This window comes from Erpetoichthys calabaricus, chromosome 12 (assembly GCF_900747795.2).
Source record: "Erpetoichthys calabaricus chromosome 12, fErpCal1.3, whole genome shotgun sequence".
NCBI lineage: Eukaryota > Metazoa > Chordata > Cladistia > Polypteriformes > Polypteridae > Erpetoichthys > Erpetoichthys calabaricus.
The window spans coordinates 25178300-25198357 of NC_041405.2; the positions used below are offsets into that span (position 1 = coordinate 25178300).

General features: G+C 40.8%; 1 protein-coding gene across 1 annotated transcript; it reads right to left on the minus strand.

Annotated features, from left to right (window-relative positions):
* Positions 1 to 3909: 3909 nt before the first annotated feature.
* On the minus strand, positions 3910 to 18839 carry LOC127529861 (tripartite motif-containing protein 16-like). The gene is made up of 5 exons (XM_051934918.1): positions 18737 to 18839; positions 16611 to 16844; positions 16310 to 16469; positions 13905 to 13970; positions 3910 to 4460 (listed from the first exon to the last, which is right to left on the minus strand). The coding sequence occupies exons 2-5, from the start codon at positions 16773 to 16775 to the stop codon at positions 3910 to 3912; spliced, it is 942 nt and encodes a 313-aa protein (XP_051790878.1). The 5' UTR covers positions 16776 to 16844; positions 18737 to 18839.
* Positions 18840 to 20058: the final 1219 nt, after the last annotated feature.

Consider the following 20058-nt stretch of genomic DNA (forward strand, 5'->3'; position numbering starts at 1 on the left):
CTGTTCAATCTAAGATGACTTCATTGCATACCTGCTTAATTGTGATTGTGGAACCTTAATATGCTATTGATATGGTGGTACGCACTCCCTCAGAATAGAAACATCAGGCAATCGTTGATCACTTCACAGATGCATACAAGACAATGGAACTCACACTTAACAATCGGAAAACAAAAATCCTCCATCAACAAACTTCAAATCAGAAGGCACCAGCTCAGACAGTTCAGTGTCATGTTGAAGCTTTAGAGTAAGTTGACCCTTTCCCATTTCTCACAGAAGGCTGGCATTGGTAACAAATCCAACATCATGACAAGTATGCAGTCAAAGTCTTGGGTCGCCAGAGGAATTGGGTGTTTGATGAAAACAATATTAAAAATGTAAATGAAGCTCTTTGTTTACTGACTACTCATTCAGAAGTTAATTTGTGGACAATGTATACGTATATACAGTGGCTTCAGAAAGTATTCAGACCCCTCCACTTTTGGCACATTTTGTGATGTTGTAGCCTTGTGCTAAAATCATTTAAATATTTTTTTTATCATATATATATATATATATATATATATATATATATATATATATATAATCCTAAGCCTAAAGATTCGACGATTTTATGTGACATTTTTATCACACTTTAAATCGGGCTTATTATTATTACCACACTTCTTTAAACTTCACCTGTTTGTTGTCTGGTAGAAATCTTTTAATCGATATTTAACCCATTTCCTATTGTCCAAATGACTTGAAATTTTGCACACTTACTCACTTCCAATGACAATACATGAATCAATAATCAGTTTCTCTAATTGATCGATTAATCCATGTTAATTAAGAAATGTAATTTTCATATGAAGAATAGTTAAAGATTTCACCAATAGATGGTGCTGGTAACGGATAGAAATATTAAAGGAAGTGTTAAAATATTGATTACAAAATTATACTAAAATCCAAGACTAAAAAGTTGAAAATAATATATATATATATATAAAAAATACTTTTTAAAAACCACACGTATATTAAGTTAAAAAGTGTACTAAAAAGTAAAAAATTAGTCTCTCATAAATCATTCGTAAAATAAAAGCATGGGTACTTTTCATCAACCAATATTCAAAACACACTTCTTAAAATCTTAGCAAAAGCGCCCTCCTTTTATTTTACGAGTGATTTATTAGAGTTATTTTTTACTTTTTAGTATACTTTTTATGTTAATATAAATGTGGTTTTTAAAAAGTATTTTTTTATATATATATTATTTTAAAACCTACATATATACAGTCATATGAAAAAGTTTGGGAACCCCTTTTAATTCTTTGGATTTTTGTTTATCATTGGCTGTAGCAATTTCTTTTTAATATATGACATGCCTTATGGAAACAGTAGAAATTCAACAGTGACATTAAGTTTATTGGATTAACAGAAAATATGCAATATGCATCGTAACAAAATTAGACAGGTGCATAAATTTGGACACCCAAACAGAGATATGACATCAATACTTAGTTGCAAATCTAACAGCCTCTGGACGCTGTTCTCCTATAGCCTTTGATGAGTGTCTGAATGGAGGTATTGTTGACCATTCTTCCATACAAAATCTCTCCAGTTCAGTTAAATTTGATGGCTGCCGAGCACAGACAGCCTGCTTCAAATCATCCCATAGATTATTGATGATATTCAAGTCAGGGGACTGTGATGGCCATTCCAGAACATTTTACTTCTCCCTCTGCATGAATGCCTTTGTAGATTTCAAACTGTGTTTTGGGTCATTGTCTTGTTGGAATATCCAACCCCTGCATAACTTCAACTTTGTGACTGATGCTTGAACATTATCCTGAAGAATTTGTTGATATTGGATTGAATTCATCCGACCCTTGACTTTAACAAGGGCCCCAGTCCCTGAACTTGCCACACAGCCCCACAGCATGATGGAACCTCCCCCAAATTTAACAGTAGGTAGCAGGTGTTTTTCTTGGAATGCGGTGTTCTTCTTCCACCATGCAAAGCGCTTTTTGTTATGACCAAATAACCCAATTTTTGTCTCATCGGCCCAAAGCATTTTGTTCCAAAATGAATCTGGCTTGTCTAAATGAGCATTTGCATACAACAAGCGACTCTGTTTGTGGCATGAGTGCAGAAAGGGCTTCTTTCTCATCACCCTGCCGTACAGATGTTCTTTGTGCAAATTGCGCTGAATTGTAGAACGATGTACAGATACACCATCTACAGCAAGATGTTCTTGCAGGTCTTTGGAGGTGATCTGTGGGTTGTCTGTAACCATTCTCACAATCCTGTGCATATGCTGCTCCTGTATTTTTCTTGGCCTGCCAGACCTTTAACATCAACTGTGCCTGTGGCCTTCCATTTCCTGATTCCATTCCTTACAGTTGAAACTGACAGTTTAAACCTCTGAGATGTCTTTTTGTAGCCTTCCCCTAAACCATGAGACTGAACAATCTTTGTTTTCAGATCTTTTGAGAGTTGCTTTGAGGATCCCATGCTGTCACTCTTCAGAGGAGAGTCAAAGGGAAGCACAACTTGCAGTTGATCACCTTAAATACCTTTATATCTCATGACTGGACACACCTGTCTATGAAGTTCAAGGCTTAATGAGCTCATCCAACCAATTTGGTGTTGCAAGTAATCAGCATTGAGCAGTGACAGGCATTCAAATCAGCAAAATTACAAGGGGACCCAAATTTTTGCACAGCTAGTTTTTCACATTTGCTTTAATTTCATACAACTAAATACTGCTTCACTAAAAATCTTTGTTCAGAAAACACCCCAGTACTCCGATGCTCCTAGGAAATGAAAGACATATCACCGTTATCTTTTATGTTGAAAGGAGAGTCAATTATTATGCAGGCTGAGAGGGGTTCCCAAACTTTTTCATATGGCTGTATGTTTGGTTTCATTCTTTTCAGAATTTATCAAACTTTATTTTGATGTTGTTAGATTTTCAGATTCTTATTCCGTTTTCAAATTATAAACTAAAATATCACGAACTCACGTCCCGCGAGACTTTGTGCCAACAGATTTAACCACGCCTGGGGCCAGAAATAAAAGACAAAGAGTAGATGACAAAGACAACTGCTGTACAGGCTTTTAAATGTTCAAAGTGATCACGCGGCACAGCAGCAGCAGCAAGCCAGCAGCTGATCGAGCAAAGAAGAGGTAAAAATAAACTGTATTTGTTTCCCATTGTATCACCGTTTAAGAGGGGGTTTCGGAGGAGCGACCACATCTCCTTGGGATGCGTTCAGCCCCCCTCTTCACAACACAAGTGGCAGAGATGCAAAGTTGCTGGTGAGTAACGCAGGCCAGGAGGGTTGGCGAGCAAAGCTTATTAAGTTTTATTAATATTCTTAACTAATCTTGTTTGTTTTTTTTCTTTAAATTTTTGTCTTTCACATCTTGTAAAGCACTTTGAGCCATGTTACTTTTGTATGAAAATATGCTATATAAATAAATGTTATTGTTGTTGCTTTTGTTGCTTGTCACATATGGTCAGGCCAAAAGAATAGGGTACAACTAGCACCCCAAATCTGAAGGGTTATCTACAAAGGATGGAGTATGCCAAATATGAAGTTAAGTCAAATATAAGCCTTGTGCTAAAATCATTTAAATTATTTTTCCCCCATTAAATAAAACTAAAATCCCCAAAATGACAAAGCAAAAACAAAATTTTTGAAATTGTTGCAAGTTTATTAAAAATAAAAAAATTGAAATACACATTGCCATTTGAGGACAGAGAAAAGTAGCCATCTTTGAAATCAAAGAAGCACAATTTTATTTTTGGAAAAGTAATTAACCTCACTCTTTAGTTTTCTTGATAAGCATATCTTTATCCGGCAAGAGTACCTTTATATACAATTAATACAATTCTCTATACAAATCAAAAATCTTGAATATGTCTTATTTTCCAGTTTGGCTAATTGTGCAAATTGTTACACTGCAGTTGTGATAAGGAAGCCTAAAGGCTGGATAGAGCGGTTCAGTGTATTTGGTCTGGAATGTGTGCAGGAGGACTGCACTGTCTGTGACACCATAAAATTTAAGAATGCCAGCTGACCAGTCCAGATACACTCCTACTCTGCGGTAGTGAATTTCCGCTGTTTTACTTATTGTACTCTTGTTATTGTGCCACAAAGAGGAACTACAATTCGAGCAGTGCATGCTCCAGGAGTGGTTGTTACTTCCAAGCTTACTATCATTACTATTTCCTTTTCTGCCAATCCCCTTATATGTGATTCCTATCTCAGCCACTTTTCCACAAACATCCACCTCCCAGTAACAGCGAGTTCCAGTTAGAGCCTCCCTGCTGAGAATCTGCCACCAGTTGTCAAATCTGTCAGGATTGTCATCATAGTTTGCTTGCTTCTCCGTCACTGTCACTTTCTTGTTCTCTTCAGAGACATTTAGTTGTCTGTGTGCAGTGTTTGGGTCCAGTGTTATAGGACAGGAATCTGGAGGAAGAGAAGAGAGTAACCAATGATATTCCTTAAAAAGTCTACATGTGTTGATTCCAATTTACTCTAACTTCTATGGGGTGTTCCTATGTTCTCCTTGGGTTGCATGATCTTCCTCCAAGTAATCTCACAATTACATATTGTTAGATGGATTGTAAATGTACAGTTAGTTGGCTCAATATGCATTAGGTCACTGGATAGCGTCCATGTCTCGCAACCATATAGCAAGGCAGGAAGCACCAGGACTTTAGAGACTTGGACCTTTGTCCTTTTGCAGAGATATCGGGAGTGCCACACACCCCTTTCCAGCAACCTCATGACCCCCCATGCTCTCCCAATTCATCTACTGACTTCATAGGAAGAGTCACCAGAGACATGAATGTCACTGCCAAGGTAAGTAAACCTCTCGACGAGGTCGACACTCTCTCCGCAGACAGACACACTGTTGATGGCTGTGAAGAGGAGGTCGTTAAAGGCCTTCATCTTGGTTTTTATCAGGACACTCACAAGTCCAGACACTCAGACTCCTCGTCCAGTATCTTGAGCGCCCCAATCAGAGCCTCCATTGACCCCATGAAGATAACAGCATCGTCAGCAAAATCAAGATCTGTGAATCTTTCTTCACCAACCGATGCCCCACAGCTGCTGGACCCCACGACCCTGCCCAACACCCAGTCCATGTAAGCACTTAACAGAATAGGAGCAAAAATACACCCCTGATGAATCCCAGAATCAACTGGGAGAAACGCAGAGGTTCTGCCTCCAATCTGCACAGCACTCACAGTACATGTGTACAGGCCGGCCATGATATCCAGCAACCTTGAGGGGATCCTGCAAAGTCTCAGGATGTCCCACAGGGTAGAAGCCCTCAAAATGTTTTGTTTCAAGTCTCTTCATGCTAATACAGGAGAGGAGTCCTTAAATTCTGTTCTAAGGGACAACCACTGATATCATTTTCATTATTACCAATATTTCCTGTGTCTAAAAATGAGCGGGTATATTTTATAGTCTAACTTCTTCTTTGCTTCTTTCTAGTCTCAGAGTAATGATTTAAACAGATTTTTGTGATTTAAGTCTAAGTTGTGACAAAAAGCTCTCTGGCTCTGTTTGTTAAAATGGTCTCCAGTAACGTAACTGAAAATAAAAAATGAAGAGAAGCAATTCACTCAACGGCAGTGTCAGAATAGTCTCAAAAACGACTCCAGCTTTGATCCTGAATGCCACCTCGTCACACCTTCTAACAGAGTAATATCTCTTATATATATTTCTCTTCTGGTTCGTCCTGCTTCCACTTCAAAACCAGTCCCGCCCACACGCAGCCGACACAGCATTTCTCGATTCCTATTCATCCTCTTCCAAACCCTTCCCCACGCTGCATTGGGACTCCAGACCAGCAGTGCAAACACTGTCATGCACTATACTGGCCTGCTGAGAGTAATACATCCAACAAGTACTCGAGGTGCTGTCACAACGGCAAAGTAGCTTTACCACCTTTGTGGGAGCCACCTGTGTCTTTACAACAGCTTCTTACACAGCAAACATCAGAAGCTAAAAATTATCGTGAACACATTCGAGAATACAACTCTTCTCTAGCGTTTGCTTCCATGGGTGCACAGATAACTCAACCTCCTGGCCACAGACCATACTGTTTTAAAATACACGGGCAAATTTATCACTAAATCTCTCCACTATATGCTAACACTTCTACTTCTCCAGGATATGGACAGTTGTATGTTTTTGACACGGCACAAGCTACTGAAGTACGCTTACAAAATAAAGCAAATTCTGCATGCAGCGAAAAAGAACTTCTCCAGCTAGATTCCATGCTCAGAACCATCAACCCCTTCGCTAAATCATACAAACACATGCATGAAATCGCTCAGTCCAATCCAACAGCATCTGTATGAATGGTTTTCAAGTAAAACCCTAGGCAGTGTTTACGACGATACAATGCCCCGACATGTCACACCGATGTTGCAACGATTTTCGTCGGAGAAGATGGCGGAACGCCTGCCAAAAGAGACATTTGCATCTATCCCATTGGCAACTCCTATAAACAGATTTCCACGCTCAATATAAATTGCAATCCTATGGTTTACCCACTTTCATTCCCTTACGGAGATATTGCCTGGCACAAAGATTTATAACATATTCCCGATAAAAGAACTGCCAAGCGAATAAGGCTTACTCAATGCCAATTTTACGCGTACAGAATAGCAATAAGGAATACATTTAGTACTTTTCACTCCAGCGGCAAACTATTCCAACAGTACGTCGTAGATGCGAATGTTAAAACAGAGGGCGCACGTCTCAACTATCTCAGATTACATCAACAAGATCTGCACGTGGAACAATACAAATGACTATCAGACACACTGCAAGCAAGCGCTGTAAATAACAACGTACGTGTAGGCAAAATGATCATATTACCGTGCAAATTTCCAAAAAGTCCAAGACACATGCAACAAAACTGTCAGGAAGCCATGGCCATAGTATGTAAATTCGGAAAGCCAGATTTATTTATCACTTTCACATGTAATCCTGCTTGGCCGGAAATTCTACATGCACTGTCGGATAACCAAAGACTGGAGCGCAGACCTGATATTGTAGTACGAGTCTTTTGGATTAAGCTGCAGGAATTACTTAGAGACATTCTACAACAACATCTTTTTGGGGTTGTTATTACACCACCGTATGCTACGGCGGGCGTCAGCTAGTATAAATTATTTTTACCAGAATATAAATAATAAGCAGATTACAGTGGCTACTAATATTCTTACCTAATCTTATTTGTTTTTTTTCTTGCAGCTTTCTCTTTGACATCTTGTAAATCACTTTGAGCCATGTCAGCTTTGTATAAAAATGTGATATATAAATAAATGTTGTTGTTGCTTGTCACATGTGGCTAGGCCAAAAGAATAGGGTTACTGGCACGTCTTCCCCAGTCTGGAGTGTTATCTCCACATCTATTAATATTCACAGGGATTCTGCTGACAAACTAAACTAAACAGGCCAAACTCAAAACTTTTATTTTCCACTTGTTGTCTGCGCGTATTGCATTTTTCACAATATAGTGTGGAAAGCAGCCCGGACACAGACAGGTGGACATCGCCCAACACATGCTTTATTTACAAATATTATTTACAAATGTTCCACACAACCCCAAAACTCCCCCAAAGTCCAGGCCCCACAATGCCTCTCTCTCTCTCTTCAGGCCGCCTCCTTTCCTCTCCTCCTGAGCTCCGTCCTTCTCTGCTCCCGACTCAAGCCATCGAATGGAGGGAGGCGGCCCCTCATATACACACCCGGACGTGCTCCAGGTGCCTCCCGATTAACCTCCGCCGGCACTCATCAGTGTGGTGGAAGTATCTGCTGCGCACCCGGAAGCACTCCGGGTGTCCCTGCTCATCTTCCCCCCAGCAATTCCGGTGGAAGTTCTGAGGACCAGGGCTCTCCAGGCATCGGGGTGCACCCTGGCTGTGACCACGAGCCCCTATAGGATTGAGCTTCCAAGCTCAGTTCCCATGGTACCCAAAGCCACCAGGGCAGTTGCCCTGTCCTCTGGTCCTTACGGGTATCCTGGCTGGGTGCCACCCCCAGCCGCTTGCCACAATAGTTAGTTTTTTTTTCATGTTTTCTGTGTTTTTCAATTATTTATCTGGAAATCTCATGTAAGGTTCACATGATGCATCAGTCGTTGAGTCTCATGTAAAATTTTATTCTTCGGTTGAATGCTGAATTTTTGCTTAGGGTCTGATCTGTAATTTTTGGCCAGTGTTACTCTAGTGGATTTGACCCACAGGGTGGTTTTAACTCAATATATATCTTTTAATTATATCACTATTGCACATCTACATGATTCGCAAATGTGTCATTTTGGCCTGTTTTATCATCTTTTTATCATATCGTTACTCTTACCTATGCAGCAACATGAAGTGACTATAAAATTAGATCAACTGTTAAAACTAAGCACTACCTGCTCTACCACTTCACATTTCATATCATTTATTTTCCTGAAAAGCCCTGCTTTCAAAGAGGTATCAGCCACGGGGCACTGGAGACGGTGAAATGCAGGCTGGGCGCTGCCATAGTAGCCCAACTCTCTAAGGCAGGCATGTCAAACTCACTACCATTGGTGGGCCACTTCGACTGCCATAAATGCGTCAGCGGGCCGCACTGTAACAAATACTATTATGCTGTTATACAAAGTTACTGTAGCTTTCTTTCCAATACTGAAAACTTTAAAAAAAGTAACCCTTAAAGTTTAAAGAAAAGCAATTTATTTCCATACAATCTCCGTACAACAGCGTACAATTGGAGTCTTAGCCTCTTAGCTAGGTCCTTATATAGGAGTCTTACAGTCTGAGATCTATTTCTTTTGTCTCGACACTTGGCATCTCTTGTTAGTAACCAGTTCTTCAATATCAGGCTTGAAATCTTGTGCAGCTGCAACTTTTATGAGGGATGAAAGGTGCTCGACGGTAAGTCTTGAGCGATGTGGGGTTTTGGTAGCTTTCATTAACGAAAACAATTGCTCACAAAGGTAAGTGCTTCCGAACATTGACAGTACTCTCGATACCAACTTACGGATCTGCACATACGAGGGTGGCAGCTAAGCATACAAGCCTGGCACACCAACTTCGTTGTATTTTGGCTTCAGAATAGAATCTGACTGCAGTTCAATCAATTCCATTTGAATATTCTCAGGTGCATTCTCAACGTTGTAAGAGTATGGTGACGTAAACAGCGCAAAGCCCTGTTCGTGTGAACTGAAATCATGAAAACGCTCACTGAATTCATTGCTCAGTTGGAAAACAAATCCTCCAAAAATCTAATTTTACTTTACTAAGTTTACTTCAAAGTTTATATTGTAAAATAAGCCAATATGCAAAAAGCCCCCTGACCTACACTAATTTTACAAACTCAAAATCACAAAAATTTGTTAATAAACAACTCACCAACTTCTTGCGTCCACTTCAGATCTTCAGCTGTAGTCTGCACTAACGGTTTGCTACTAGCTACTAGCGCAAAATTACATAAAACTAGAGGAAAAACGTGAAAATATGCGAGCTATTACTACTTGTGATGGTCAGTTCTGCCCAGTGGCCAGTCTCAGCAGCCCAGCCAGTAGTGTAGCCTGCCAAGCTGCTGCAGCCTAGCACTTCAGTTGCAACGTCGAGGCTCATTAACTTTGGTCAAGGCTGGGGGGGTGGGGGGCAGTGTCATGCGTAGGGTAGCAAGGAGCTGACGCCGCAGCTGCAACTATACTAGCAGATGACGTTTCCGGTACCGTAATGCCATGGGAACAATCGCTTTTGTCAGAAGGCGGAAGTAAGAAAAGTCAATAAGTAACACCGAAGATGCAGAATGATTCAATCACAAACGATAGTAATCATTTTGTACCAGTTCAGTGCTAACTAGGATCTGCCATGCAGGCCGCACTGATTTCTATTGTTTGACATGCCTGCTCTAAGGCACTTACTGCACATATTCCTGCTTGAGAAGATGATTAGATTTATAGCCCCTGTTGATAATAAGCACAGATAAATTGCTTGCCAAAGAGAAATTGTGAACAGTATCCATCCATCCATTTTCTAACCCGCTGAATCCGAACACAGGGTCACGGGGGTCTGCTGGAGCCAATCCCAGGGCACAAGGCAGGAAACAATCCCGGGCAGGGTGCCAACCCACCGCAGGACACACACAAACTAGGGCCAATTTAGAATCGCCAATCCACCTAACCTGCATGTCTTTGGACTGTGGGAGGAAACCGGAGTGCCCGGAGGAAACCCACGCAGACAACATGCAAACTCCACGCAGAGTGGACCCGGGAAGCGAACCCGGGTCTCCTAACTGCGAGGCAGCAGCGCTACCACTGCGCCACCGTGCCGCCTTGTGAACAGTAAGGGTACCCTAAATGTATACCCAGAGAGCCCAAGTGCAAACTGAATTCTCTCTTTTTTACATATAGAGATGAAGGATCTGTTTTCTAAAGCTTTTGGAAATGTTGAACATGATGGATCACCTAAAGCAGGGGTCTCCAACTCCAGTCCTGGAGAGCTACAGTGGCTGCAAGTTTTCATTCTAATCTCGTTTCTTAATTAGTGACCAGTTTTTGCTGCTAATTAACTATTACCTTTTATTTTAATTGACTTTTCTTGAGATTCTGACCGCTGAACTGATTCTTTTTTCCTTAAACATATATTTGATGTGAAGTGAGCCACCAGATGTCCAACTAAGTTGGGGCCTCAAACTCCAACCAACTTCTTTTCATTCAGTTTCTTAACTTGAAGCCAATTCTCATTGCTCATTAAACCCGTTATTTAATTCAATTGCACTCATTCTGCCATGGCAGACATTTCCAAAACTGTTGATTTTCTTTTTTAAGCACGCTGTCAAAATATTTTGTGGACCTGAGCAGATCAACATTACTGAGGCCTTCCACTTTCTTTATTTTCAGTTATTGTGTGATGGACGCAGTTTTTTGTTTACGTGTTGGTACATTTTGTGTCTTAATATTGTTTGGTTGCTAATTAAGGAAAAAAGAAATAATTAAGGGGCCTACATCTTTTAAAATTAAGGCAAAGAGTTAATTGGTAGCAAAATCTGGTCACTAATTAAGGAAAGGGTTAGAATGAAAACCTGCAGCCACTGCGGCCCTCCAGGACTGGAGTCGGAGACCCCTGACCTAAAGTATTTGGTAAACAGTTCTTATGGCTTTAATGCATTGTCCATAAATAGATAGATAGATAGATAGATAGATAGATAGATAGATAGATAGATAGATAGATAGATAGATAGATAGATAGATAGATAGATAGATAGATAGATAGATAGATAGATAGATAGATAGATAGATAGATAGATAGATACTTTATTAATCCCAGGGGGAAATTCACATACTTCAGCAGCAAAAAATATTAAATTAAAGAGTAATAAAAAATGCAGGTAAAAAACAGACAATAACTTGAATAATGTTAACGTTTACCCCCTCTTGTGGAATTGAAGAGTCGCATAGTTTGGGGGAGGAATGATCTTCCCAGTCTGTCAGTGGAGCAGGACAGTGACAGCAGTCTGTTGCTGAAACTGCTCCTCTGTCTGGAGATGACACTGTTTAATGGATGTAGTGGATTATCCATAATTGATAGGAGCCTGCTGAGTGCCCTTTGCTCTGCTACGGATGTCAAACCGTCCAGCTCTATGCCAACAATAGAGCCTACCTTCCTCACCAGTTTGTCCAGGCGTGAGGTATCCTTCTTCTTAATGCTGCCTCCCCAGCACACCACTGCGTAGAAGAGGGCACTCGCCACAACCATCTGATAGAACATCTGCAGCATCTTACTGCAGATGTTGAAGGATGCCAGTCTTCTAAGGAAGTACAGGCGGCTCTGTCCTTTCTTGCACAGAGAATCAGTATTGGCAGTCCAGTCCAATTTATCGTCCAGCTGCACTCCCAGGTATTTATAGGTCTGCACCCTCTGCACACAATCACCTCTGATGATCATGGGGTCCATGAGGGGCCTGGGTCTCCTAAAATCCACCACCAGTTCCTTGGTTTTGCTGGTGTTCAGTTGTAGGTGGTTTAAGTCGCACCATTTAACAAAGTCCTTGATGAGGTTTCTATACTCCTCCTCCTGCCCACTCCTGATGCAGCCCACGATAGCAGTGTCGTCAGCAAACTTTTGCACGTGGCAGGACTCCGAGTTGTATTGGAAGTCCGATGTATATAGGCTGAACAGGACCGGAGAAAGTACAGTCCCCTGCGGCGCTCCTGTGTTGCTGACCACAATGTCAGATCTGCAATTCCCGAGACGCACATACTGAGGTCTGTTTGTAAGATAGTCCACGATCCATGCCACCAGGTATGAATCTACTCCCATCTCTGTCAGCTTGTCCCTAAGGAGCAGAGGTTGGATGGTGTTGAAGGTGCTAGAGAAGTCTAGAAACATAATTCTTACAGCGCCACTGCCTCTGTCCAAGTGGGAGAGGGATCGATGTAGCATATAGATGATGGCATCTTCCGCTCCCACCTTCTCCTGGTATGCGAACTGCAGAGGGTCGAGGGCGTGTTGGACCTGTGGCCTCAGGTGGTGAAGCAGCAGCCGCTCCATGGTCTTCATCACATGTGATGTTAGAGCGACAGGCCGGAAGTCATTCAGCTCACCAGGACGTGATACCTTTGGGACTGGGGTGATGCAAGATGTTTTCCAAAGCCTCAGGACTTTCCCCTGTTCCAGGCTCAGGTTGAAGATGCGCTGTAGAGGGCCCCCCAGCTCCGATGCACAGACCTTCAGCAGTCGTGGCGATACTCCATCTGGACCTGCTGCTTTGCTGGCACGAAGTTTCCTCAGCTCTCTGCTCACTTGTGCTGCTGTAATTGTGGGTGGGGATGTCTCTCCTATGTTGGTATCAGCAGAAGGATGTGTAGAGAGTGCAGTACTCCAAGGTGAGAGTGGGTTAGGGTGGTCAAACCTGTTAAAGAAGATGTTCATTTGGTTTGCTCTCTTCACGTCTCTCTCGATGGTGGTACCCCGTTTTGAGCTGCAGCCAGTGATGATCTTCATCCCATCCCACACTTCCTTCATGCTGTTGTTCTGCAACTTCTGCTCCAGCTTTCTCCTGTACTGCTCTTTCGCCGCCCTGAGCTGGACTCGGAGTTCCTTCTGCACGCGCTTGAGCTCATGCTGATCACCGTCTTTAAAGGCCCTTTTCTTCTGGTACAAAAGGCCCTTGATGTCACTTGTAATCCATGGCTTGTTGTTAGCATAGCAGCGTACAGTTCTTACTGGAACTACAGTGTCTATACAGAAGTTGATGTAGTCAGTAGTGCAGTCAGCAACCTCCTCAATGTTCTCACTATGTGATCCCTGCAGGATATCCCAGTCTGTAGTTCCAAAACATTCTCTCAGAGTATTCTCAGCCTCCGGGGTCCACTTCCTGAATGATCGTGTGGTTACAGGTAGGACTCTCACTTTTGGTTTGTAGTGAGGCTGAAGCAGAACCAGGTTATGATCTCCTTTCCCAAGCGCAGGCAGCGGGGTGGCACTATATGCGTCTTTAACGTTTGCATACAGTAAATCAATAGTCTTATTTCCCCGGGTGTTGCAGTCCACATACTGGGAGAATGCAGGTAATGTTTTGTCCAGCGTCACATGGTTAAAGTCTCCAGCGATTAGCACAAGTGCCTCGGGGTGCTGCGTTTGTAACTTAGCATTTCTTAGCATTTAGTATTTCTCCATTCATTTTAATCCATGTAGTAGTCATTGTGATGTTGTTAAATACAATATACAGTGGAATACTGTTGCCTGACTGAGTTTAATGAACAGAAAATTCAAATGAGAAATTGACTGTGCATGCAAATTAAGTCAATAGTTTAATATTGCACTAACCAACAAAATATAATCACTGGATGGCATTGAACATAAAAAGTAAAATCCTTACATTGCAATAATTCCAGCCTTTCTTTTTGATCAGAAGATATCAGGATGTAAATAGGGGTGCCACTTGCTGATTGGAAATAGAAAGAATGAAAATATAACTGTAAACCATGACTCACCATTAGCATGCTTCATATTACTAGCTAATATCACTCTCCTCTTTCAAATTATGTACAGTTTGTTTAAACAATTAATTTTATTTGGAAATAAAACATTGCGGTAGAACACAATTAAATCAAACAAAGGAAAATTACATAGAAAATATAATAATAAGCTGTGAAAACTATTTATACAATTCAGCTTTCCATCCCAAACTGACACAGAGAGCAATATGAATTGACAGTCCAATCTAAAATGACTCTTTGGATAACACGATACACCAAATCAAATAAGAAGGTTGACCAGAGGCCCAGCATGTTGACATTAGAATTGCAAAGATCTGAAAAAAAATCAGAATTTCTCTCATAAAGAGAGTTACATTTTTTCAATAACATCACATTTTTCACTAAGTTATACAGGATGGGCCAGGATTCTTCCTTTTGAGAAAAATAAAACCTAATGCAAGTAGTGCAGTATAGAATAATAGTACAATTTTATTCCATCTACTATTAACTAAAATATTTTTGTTACATCATTCATTGTGATTTTAAATTTGAGGTTATAAGACATCTTATATATAAACGCCTGCGTGTGGAAGTGTGTCTGTATGCCTGTCCGGAATTGTGAGGGTACAGCATGAAGCTCAAAGAAAGTGACTCTGTCACCAAAGTGAAACCACCAAGAAAAGAGAAACTCACTTAGCCACTAATACACAAGAGAGACGACACATCGGCAAAACAAAACCTCCAAGGATAGAAGAACTCACTTAGCTGCTAATACACAAGGGAGATGACACATCGGCAGAACAAAACCTCAGAGGAGAGAGAAACTCCCTTAGCCGCTAATACACAAGTGACACAACACACCAGCAAAATGAAACCTCCAAGGAAAGAGAAACTTGCTTAGCTGCTGATAGACAACGGAGAAGAGCACGTTGGCCAAACAAAACATCCAAGGAGAGAGAACTTCACTTAGCTGCTAATACACAAAAGAGGCGACACATCGGCAAAACGAAACTTCCAAGGAGAGAGAAACTCACTTAGCCACTAATACACAAGAGAGGCGACACATCTGAAAAACAAAACCTCCGAGGCAAGACAACCTCACTTAGCCGCTAATACACAACCGATGTGATTGATTGATTGAAGTGCCAGAATTCATGGTTTCTAGGAGCCCAGGCTTTTTATAGCAAAGGCTTACACAGGCTTATCTATATATAGTGGACACTAGAGGGCACTGCTGCTCCTCAAACCCAACACAACAGATGCAGCGCACAAGTTTAAAGCACAAAGAACTTATTTATTGGGAGGAAAACTCTTCACACAGAGGTTCCCACCACCACAACCACAAGTAAACAATTGGCACAGCACACAGTTATTCTTCTCTGACTGTTTCTTTCTCCTCCGCTCCCCCCAGCATGCTTCGTCTACCTTCCTCCTGACTCTGGCTCGTCCCTGTGAGGCCAGTCAAGTCCTCTCATATTGGCCAAATCAGAAGTGCTTCTGCTCTTCCACCCACATGGTATGGGTTAGGCGTAAACTTCATGCCATACTCATGCCATACGGCTCCTCCACTTTCACAGCACCCCCTGGAGGCACCCACGATACCCAACAGGGTTGAGCTATGGAACTCCAAGTCCCATGGGGCCCTGTGGGGCACAGCTGATATCCAGGGGAGCTGCCATCTAGCATTCTGGGGAAGGCAGTGCCCTTAAGAAGCTGCCTTACCCCATTCTTCCATCTCTTGGGCATTCCGTCAGGTTGGGTTGCCAGCCATCCCTTACAATATATATATATATATACATGTTTCTCAATTTTCTAAAAATATGGAGCCAATGTAAGGCAGTGAAGCTCTTTTCTGTTGCCCTATACATGATAATCACACATTTCAGCTATCCGTAACCTATGCAGCATTCAATTTATGGAAAATGCTTGAGGGTGTGACTTTTAAAGATCTCTGTATTGACATTGTGTTTGCATCTTTAGAACCATAAAGCTGCAAATGTAATCTACCAACAAAATTATCTTTCTTTTACTTACAAATTAGAAATTAGAAATTTTCTTAAAAGCAACCATCTTAGTTTACCTTATCTTTTCATCTGTATCTATCACTGAGGTGATACTGGCTACTTTGGCTGAATAGTAAGACAATATATAAAAAAAAAACACAAGGAGCGTACCCCTCGGCGATGTCAGGGAATGATGGAAAAAGATATTTCTGCTTATGGAAACACTCTTTCCATGTATATGCATTTAACACTTTAGCACTTAAAATGTTGTGTAATTGTAATCACTCAGACAAAAACTGTACCTGATAGTGACAGTTGCTTCATTTTCCACTCACTAATCTTCATGAGATGCTCTTTCAAATATGATATCTCCATTCTTAGGATCTCAGAAGAGAACTGTCGACTGAAATTAATTTTGGGTGAGGCTTTACCATCAAGAGGAACACAGAAAGAGGATACAGTCTGCCTCCAAAATGAAAAGAAGATAGAAGAAGAAAAGAGATTAGGAGAAGAAGGCAGTGAGAAAAGAGACCTTCTGACAGAGTTAAACTCTTAACAACCTCAGGTACCACACTCCCCGGCCATGAATCAGGATTCTCTCACCTTGAAGAAGTGCGTGTGGTCGTCTGTCTTTAAAAGCTCAGTCATGTCTGCACTTTTCCTCTTCATGTTCTCAATCTCCTTCTCCAATTGTTTCATGGCTCTCTTAGCTTTTTCGGCTTCTTTTTTCTCCTGCTGTCTGATCTGCTCTGTTACATTACTGCACATTTTCGCAAGGATGGCAATCAGACCAGCAAAGCTGTTCTCACTTTCTTGTACTTCCTTGTTAGCAGAGAGCTGTATGGAGGGAGACAACAAACCTGTGGAGTCATCAGATTTTACTAATTTGAAAGCAAATGACACTTATATTAATCTGAGAATTAATTTATCTATCTATCTATCTATCTATCTATCTATCTATCTATCTATCTATCTATCTATCTATCTATCTATCTATCTATCTATCTATCTATCTATCTATCTATCTATCTATCTATCTATCTATCTATCCCACATTTCTTGGTTACACATCACAAAGGCTTTCATTAATAAGCCATTTACAAACAATATTTAACACTTAACTGATTATTCTCTTCCACTTGACTGGCTCCCTGAGTGGAGGGAGGCGGCCCCCTTTATACTGTGCCTGGAAGTGCCCCAGGTGCTTCCTAATTAACATCCAGCAGCACTTCCGGATGTGGTGGAAGTGCTGCATGTGAGTTCAGTTCCTCTTCTGGCAGCATTTCTGGGTGTGGCGGAAGTGCTGTATGCCAAGGCTTCAGAGCTGTCCAGGTGCCCCTGGCGGTGGCCTCGGACCCCCACAAGGTTGAGCTTCCCAGCTCCTTATCCATGGCCCTGATGCTATCCAGGGGTGCTGCCCTCTTGCACCCCACGGAAGATATTGCCCCTCTCCCAGTCCTTCCGTTCTCCAGGCATCCCGGTGGGACAAGGACCCTGGTTGTCTGCCACACTAGATTAATGTTATCTAAAGCATACCAGAGACTAGGCCCTGATTGAGAGTAATGCCTTCCAGCACCAGTATCACTAGGTCATATATTTTGGGATTGCACTAAATTAAGATATTTGCTCATCTGTTAGATTGTCTTACAATTCCTACTAATCTTCTAATGTCATTGCTTGGAGTAACATTGGAATGGATCTCGATTCTAAAACAGTAAACTCACAGGGATTTCCAACACTACATGTTTAGCTTGACAGCTGATTTTATTCAATGGGAAGATTCCTAATGCACTCTCCACAACTCAATGAGAAAGAAATGTCTTATACAGTGTTATCTAAAATCGGAAAAATCCAATTTTCTTGTGTGGGTTACTGCAGAGTTTCTTTCAAGAATGTGTTAATGTTATTGTAAAATAAGTCTGCTAGATATCTGTGTTTGCTTCTGTTTTACCTCCCATACTTGATAGATAGATAGATAGATAGATAGATAGATAGATAGATAGATAGATAGATAGATAGATAGATAGATAGATAGATAGATAGATAGATAGATAGATAGATAGATAGATAGATAGATAGATAGATAGATAGATAGATAGATAGATAGATAGATAGATAGATAGATAGATAGATAGATAGATACTTTATTAATCCCATAATATTAATGGGAAATTCACATTCAATGGACTGCATATGATGAATTAGTTTATAATGGGTCTTTTTTTCAAATACAGTGACATGCAAAGTATTCAATCCCCTTGAAAGTCATCATGGCATAGTGGGTAACGCTGCCGCCTCGCAGTTAGGAAACCTGGGTTCGCTCCCAGATCCTCCCTGCGTGGAGTTTGCATGTTCTCCCCGTGTCTGCATGGGTTTCCTCCAGGCGCTCCGGTTTCCTCCCACAGTCCAAAGATATGCAGGTTAGGTGCATTAGTGATCCTAAATTGTTCCTAGTGTGTGCTTGGTGTGTGGGTGTGGGTGTGCGCACCCTACGGTGGACTGGCGCCCTGCCCGGGGTTTGTTTCCTGCCTTGCGCCCTGTGTTGGCTGGGATTGGCTCCAGCAGACCCCCGTGACCCTGTAGTTAGGATATAGCGGAATGGATTGAGATTTATATGCATTCAGTATTTTTAATGTGATCTCTTATGCTGTATCAGTATACATAATATAAGTCAAACTAAACTATTTTCTGTTGCTATTCAAGTGAAGAATTTTTATATTCAGACTTACTTTAGTTTGTTCCACAGCCTCTTTAATCTCTTGTAGTATTTTCTCGCTATTTCCTGTTTTCTTCTCAATTGCTGTGCATGTCCCCAGCAAATATGCCTAAAAGAAATGCCAGACTTGAAGTTCTTCAGATTTAAGTTAGTTCTGTGAATCCTACAACACATGCAAACCCATTAATAATTTGTTAATTAATGCGAACACTGCTTAATCTGTTTCAGGGTTACAGGAAGCTTTAGCACAATCCAGCAACACTATTCTGGACAAGTGACATTTAAACTGCATATAGCTGGAAACCCACAAAGGTCGAAAAAGAATCACATACCTTAAAATAGTCTTTATTTTTTATTTATTCCTATGCTTTCAGCTCCTACCAGGAATCATCATCAGAGGAAAATGATTAGACTTTCAGGATTCCAAGGCAAAATATAGCCAATACGGAGAGAAGGGAGGTTGTTTAGGTTAATGAGGTGGGGTATGGAGAGTGTTGGTCACAAAGTCTTATTTATTATTTGCATGTTCTTCTTTTCAGGCCTGCATATGCTGGGTTTAAGTCCAAATGTCTGTTAATGGAGTTTTCATTGATCGGCCACGTTTCTGCTAGTTCTCTGACACTTTTAGTATTAGCCTTGAATCCCATTTAAATGTGTGTCTGGTCAAACTTGTATGTGTGTAAATTTGAGACTGGGGGTCCTTTCTTCTAACCACATTGTGATGTTCCTATATACACCTACCAGGAATCATCATCAGATGATCAGATACACATATGCAAACCGTATTACAGACCTTTGCTTCCATATATATATGGAATATATATATATATATATATATGGAATATATATATATATATATATATATATATATATATATATATATATATATATATATATATATATATGTAGTCACACATGTGCACCTGAGTGTTTCCCTACAGGTTTGTGAAACCATCCCGTGCCATGAGGGGGTGCTGGAAAAGGAAAGGGTCAGACTTGCTTGACAAGAAGTGGAGATGGAAGTCAGAATAGAATAGTCAGAACATCTCCTATATAGCCTTACACATACAGGTGTATATTTGTTTGAGTTACTTTGTTTAACTTTCTCATTCATTTACAGTCTTGGATTGCCATCTAGTGGACCTTTATGTTATTTCACCTCGGAAGACTTTTGTCCCATTTTCATTCGTTCATTCTTGTAGCAAGGGTAAACCCCAAAACTTTATCCTTGTGAGAGTCAGTCATATATATATATATATATATATATATATATATATATATATATATTATATTATATTATATTATTTATATATTTATTACCTGGTAGGTAACCAC

What these genes read in the sequence shown, in the direction of transcription:
- LOC127529861 (XM_051934918.1), bottom strand. Translation starts at nt 16,775, where the DNA reads ATGTGCAGTAATGTAACAGAGCAGATCAGACAGCAGGAGAAAAAAGAA. An exon ending in ACCACACGCACTTCTTCAAG is followed by an intron (nt 16,470 to 16,610) that starts GTGAGAGAATCC and finishes TTTTGGAGGCAG; the next exon opens with ACTGTATCCTCTTTCTGTGT. An exon ending in AAGGCTGGAATTATTGCAAT is followed by an intron (nt 4,461 to 13,904) that starts GTAAGGATTTTA and finishes CTCTTCCTCCAG; the next exon opens with ATTCCTGTCCTATAACACTG.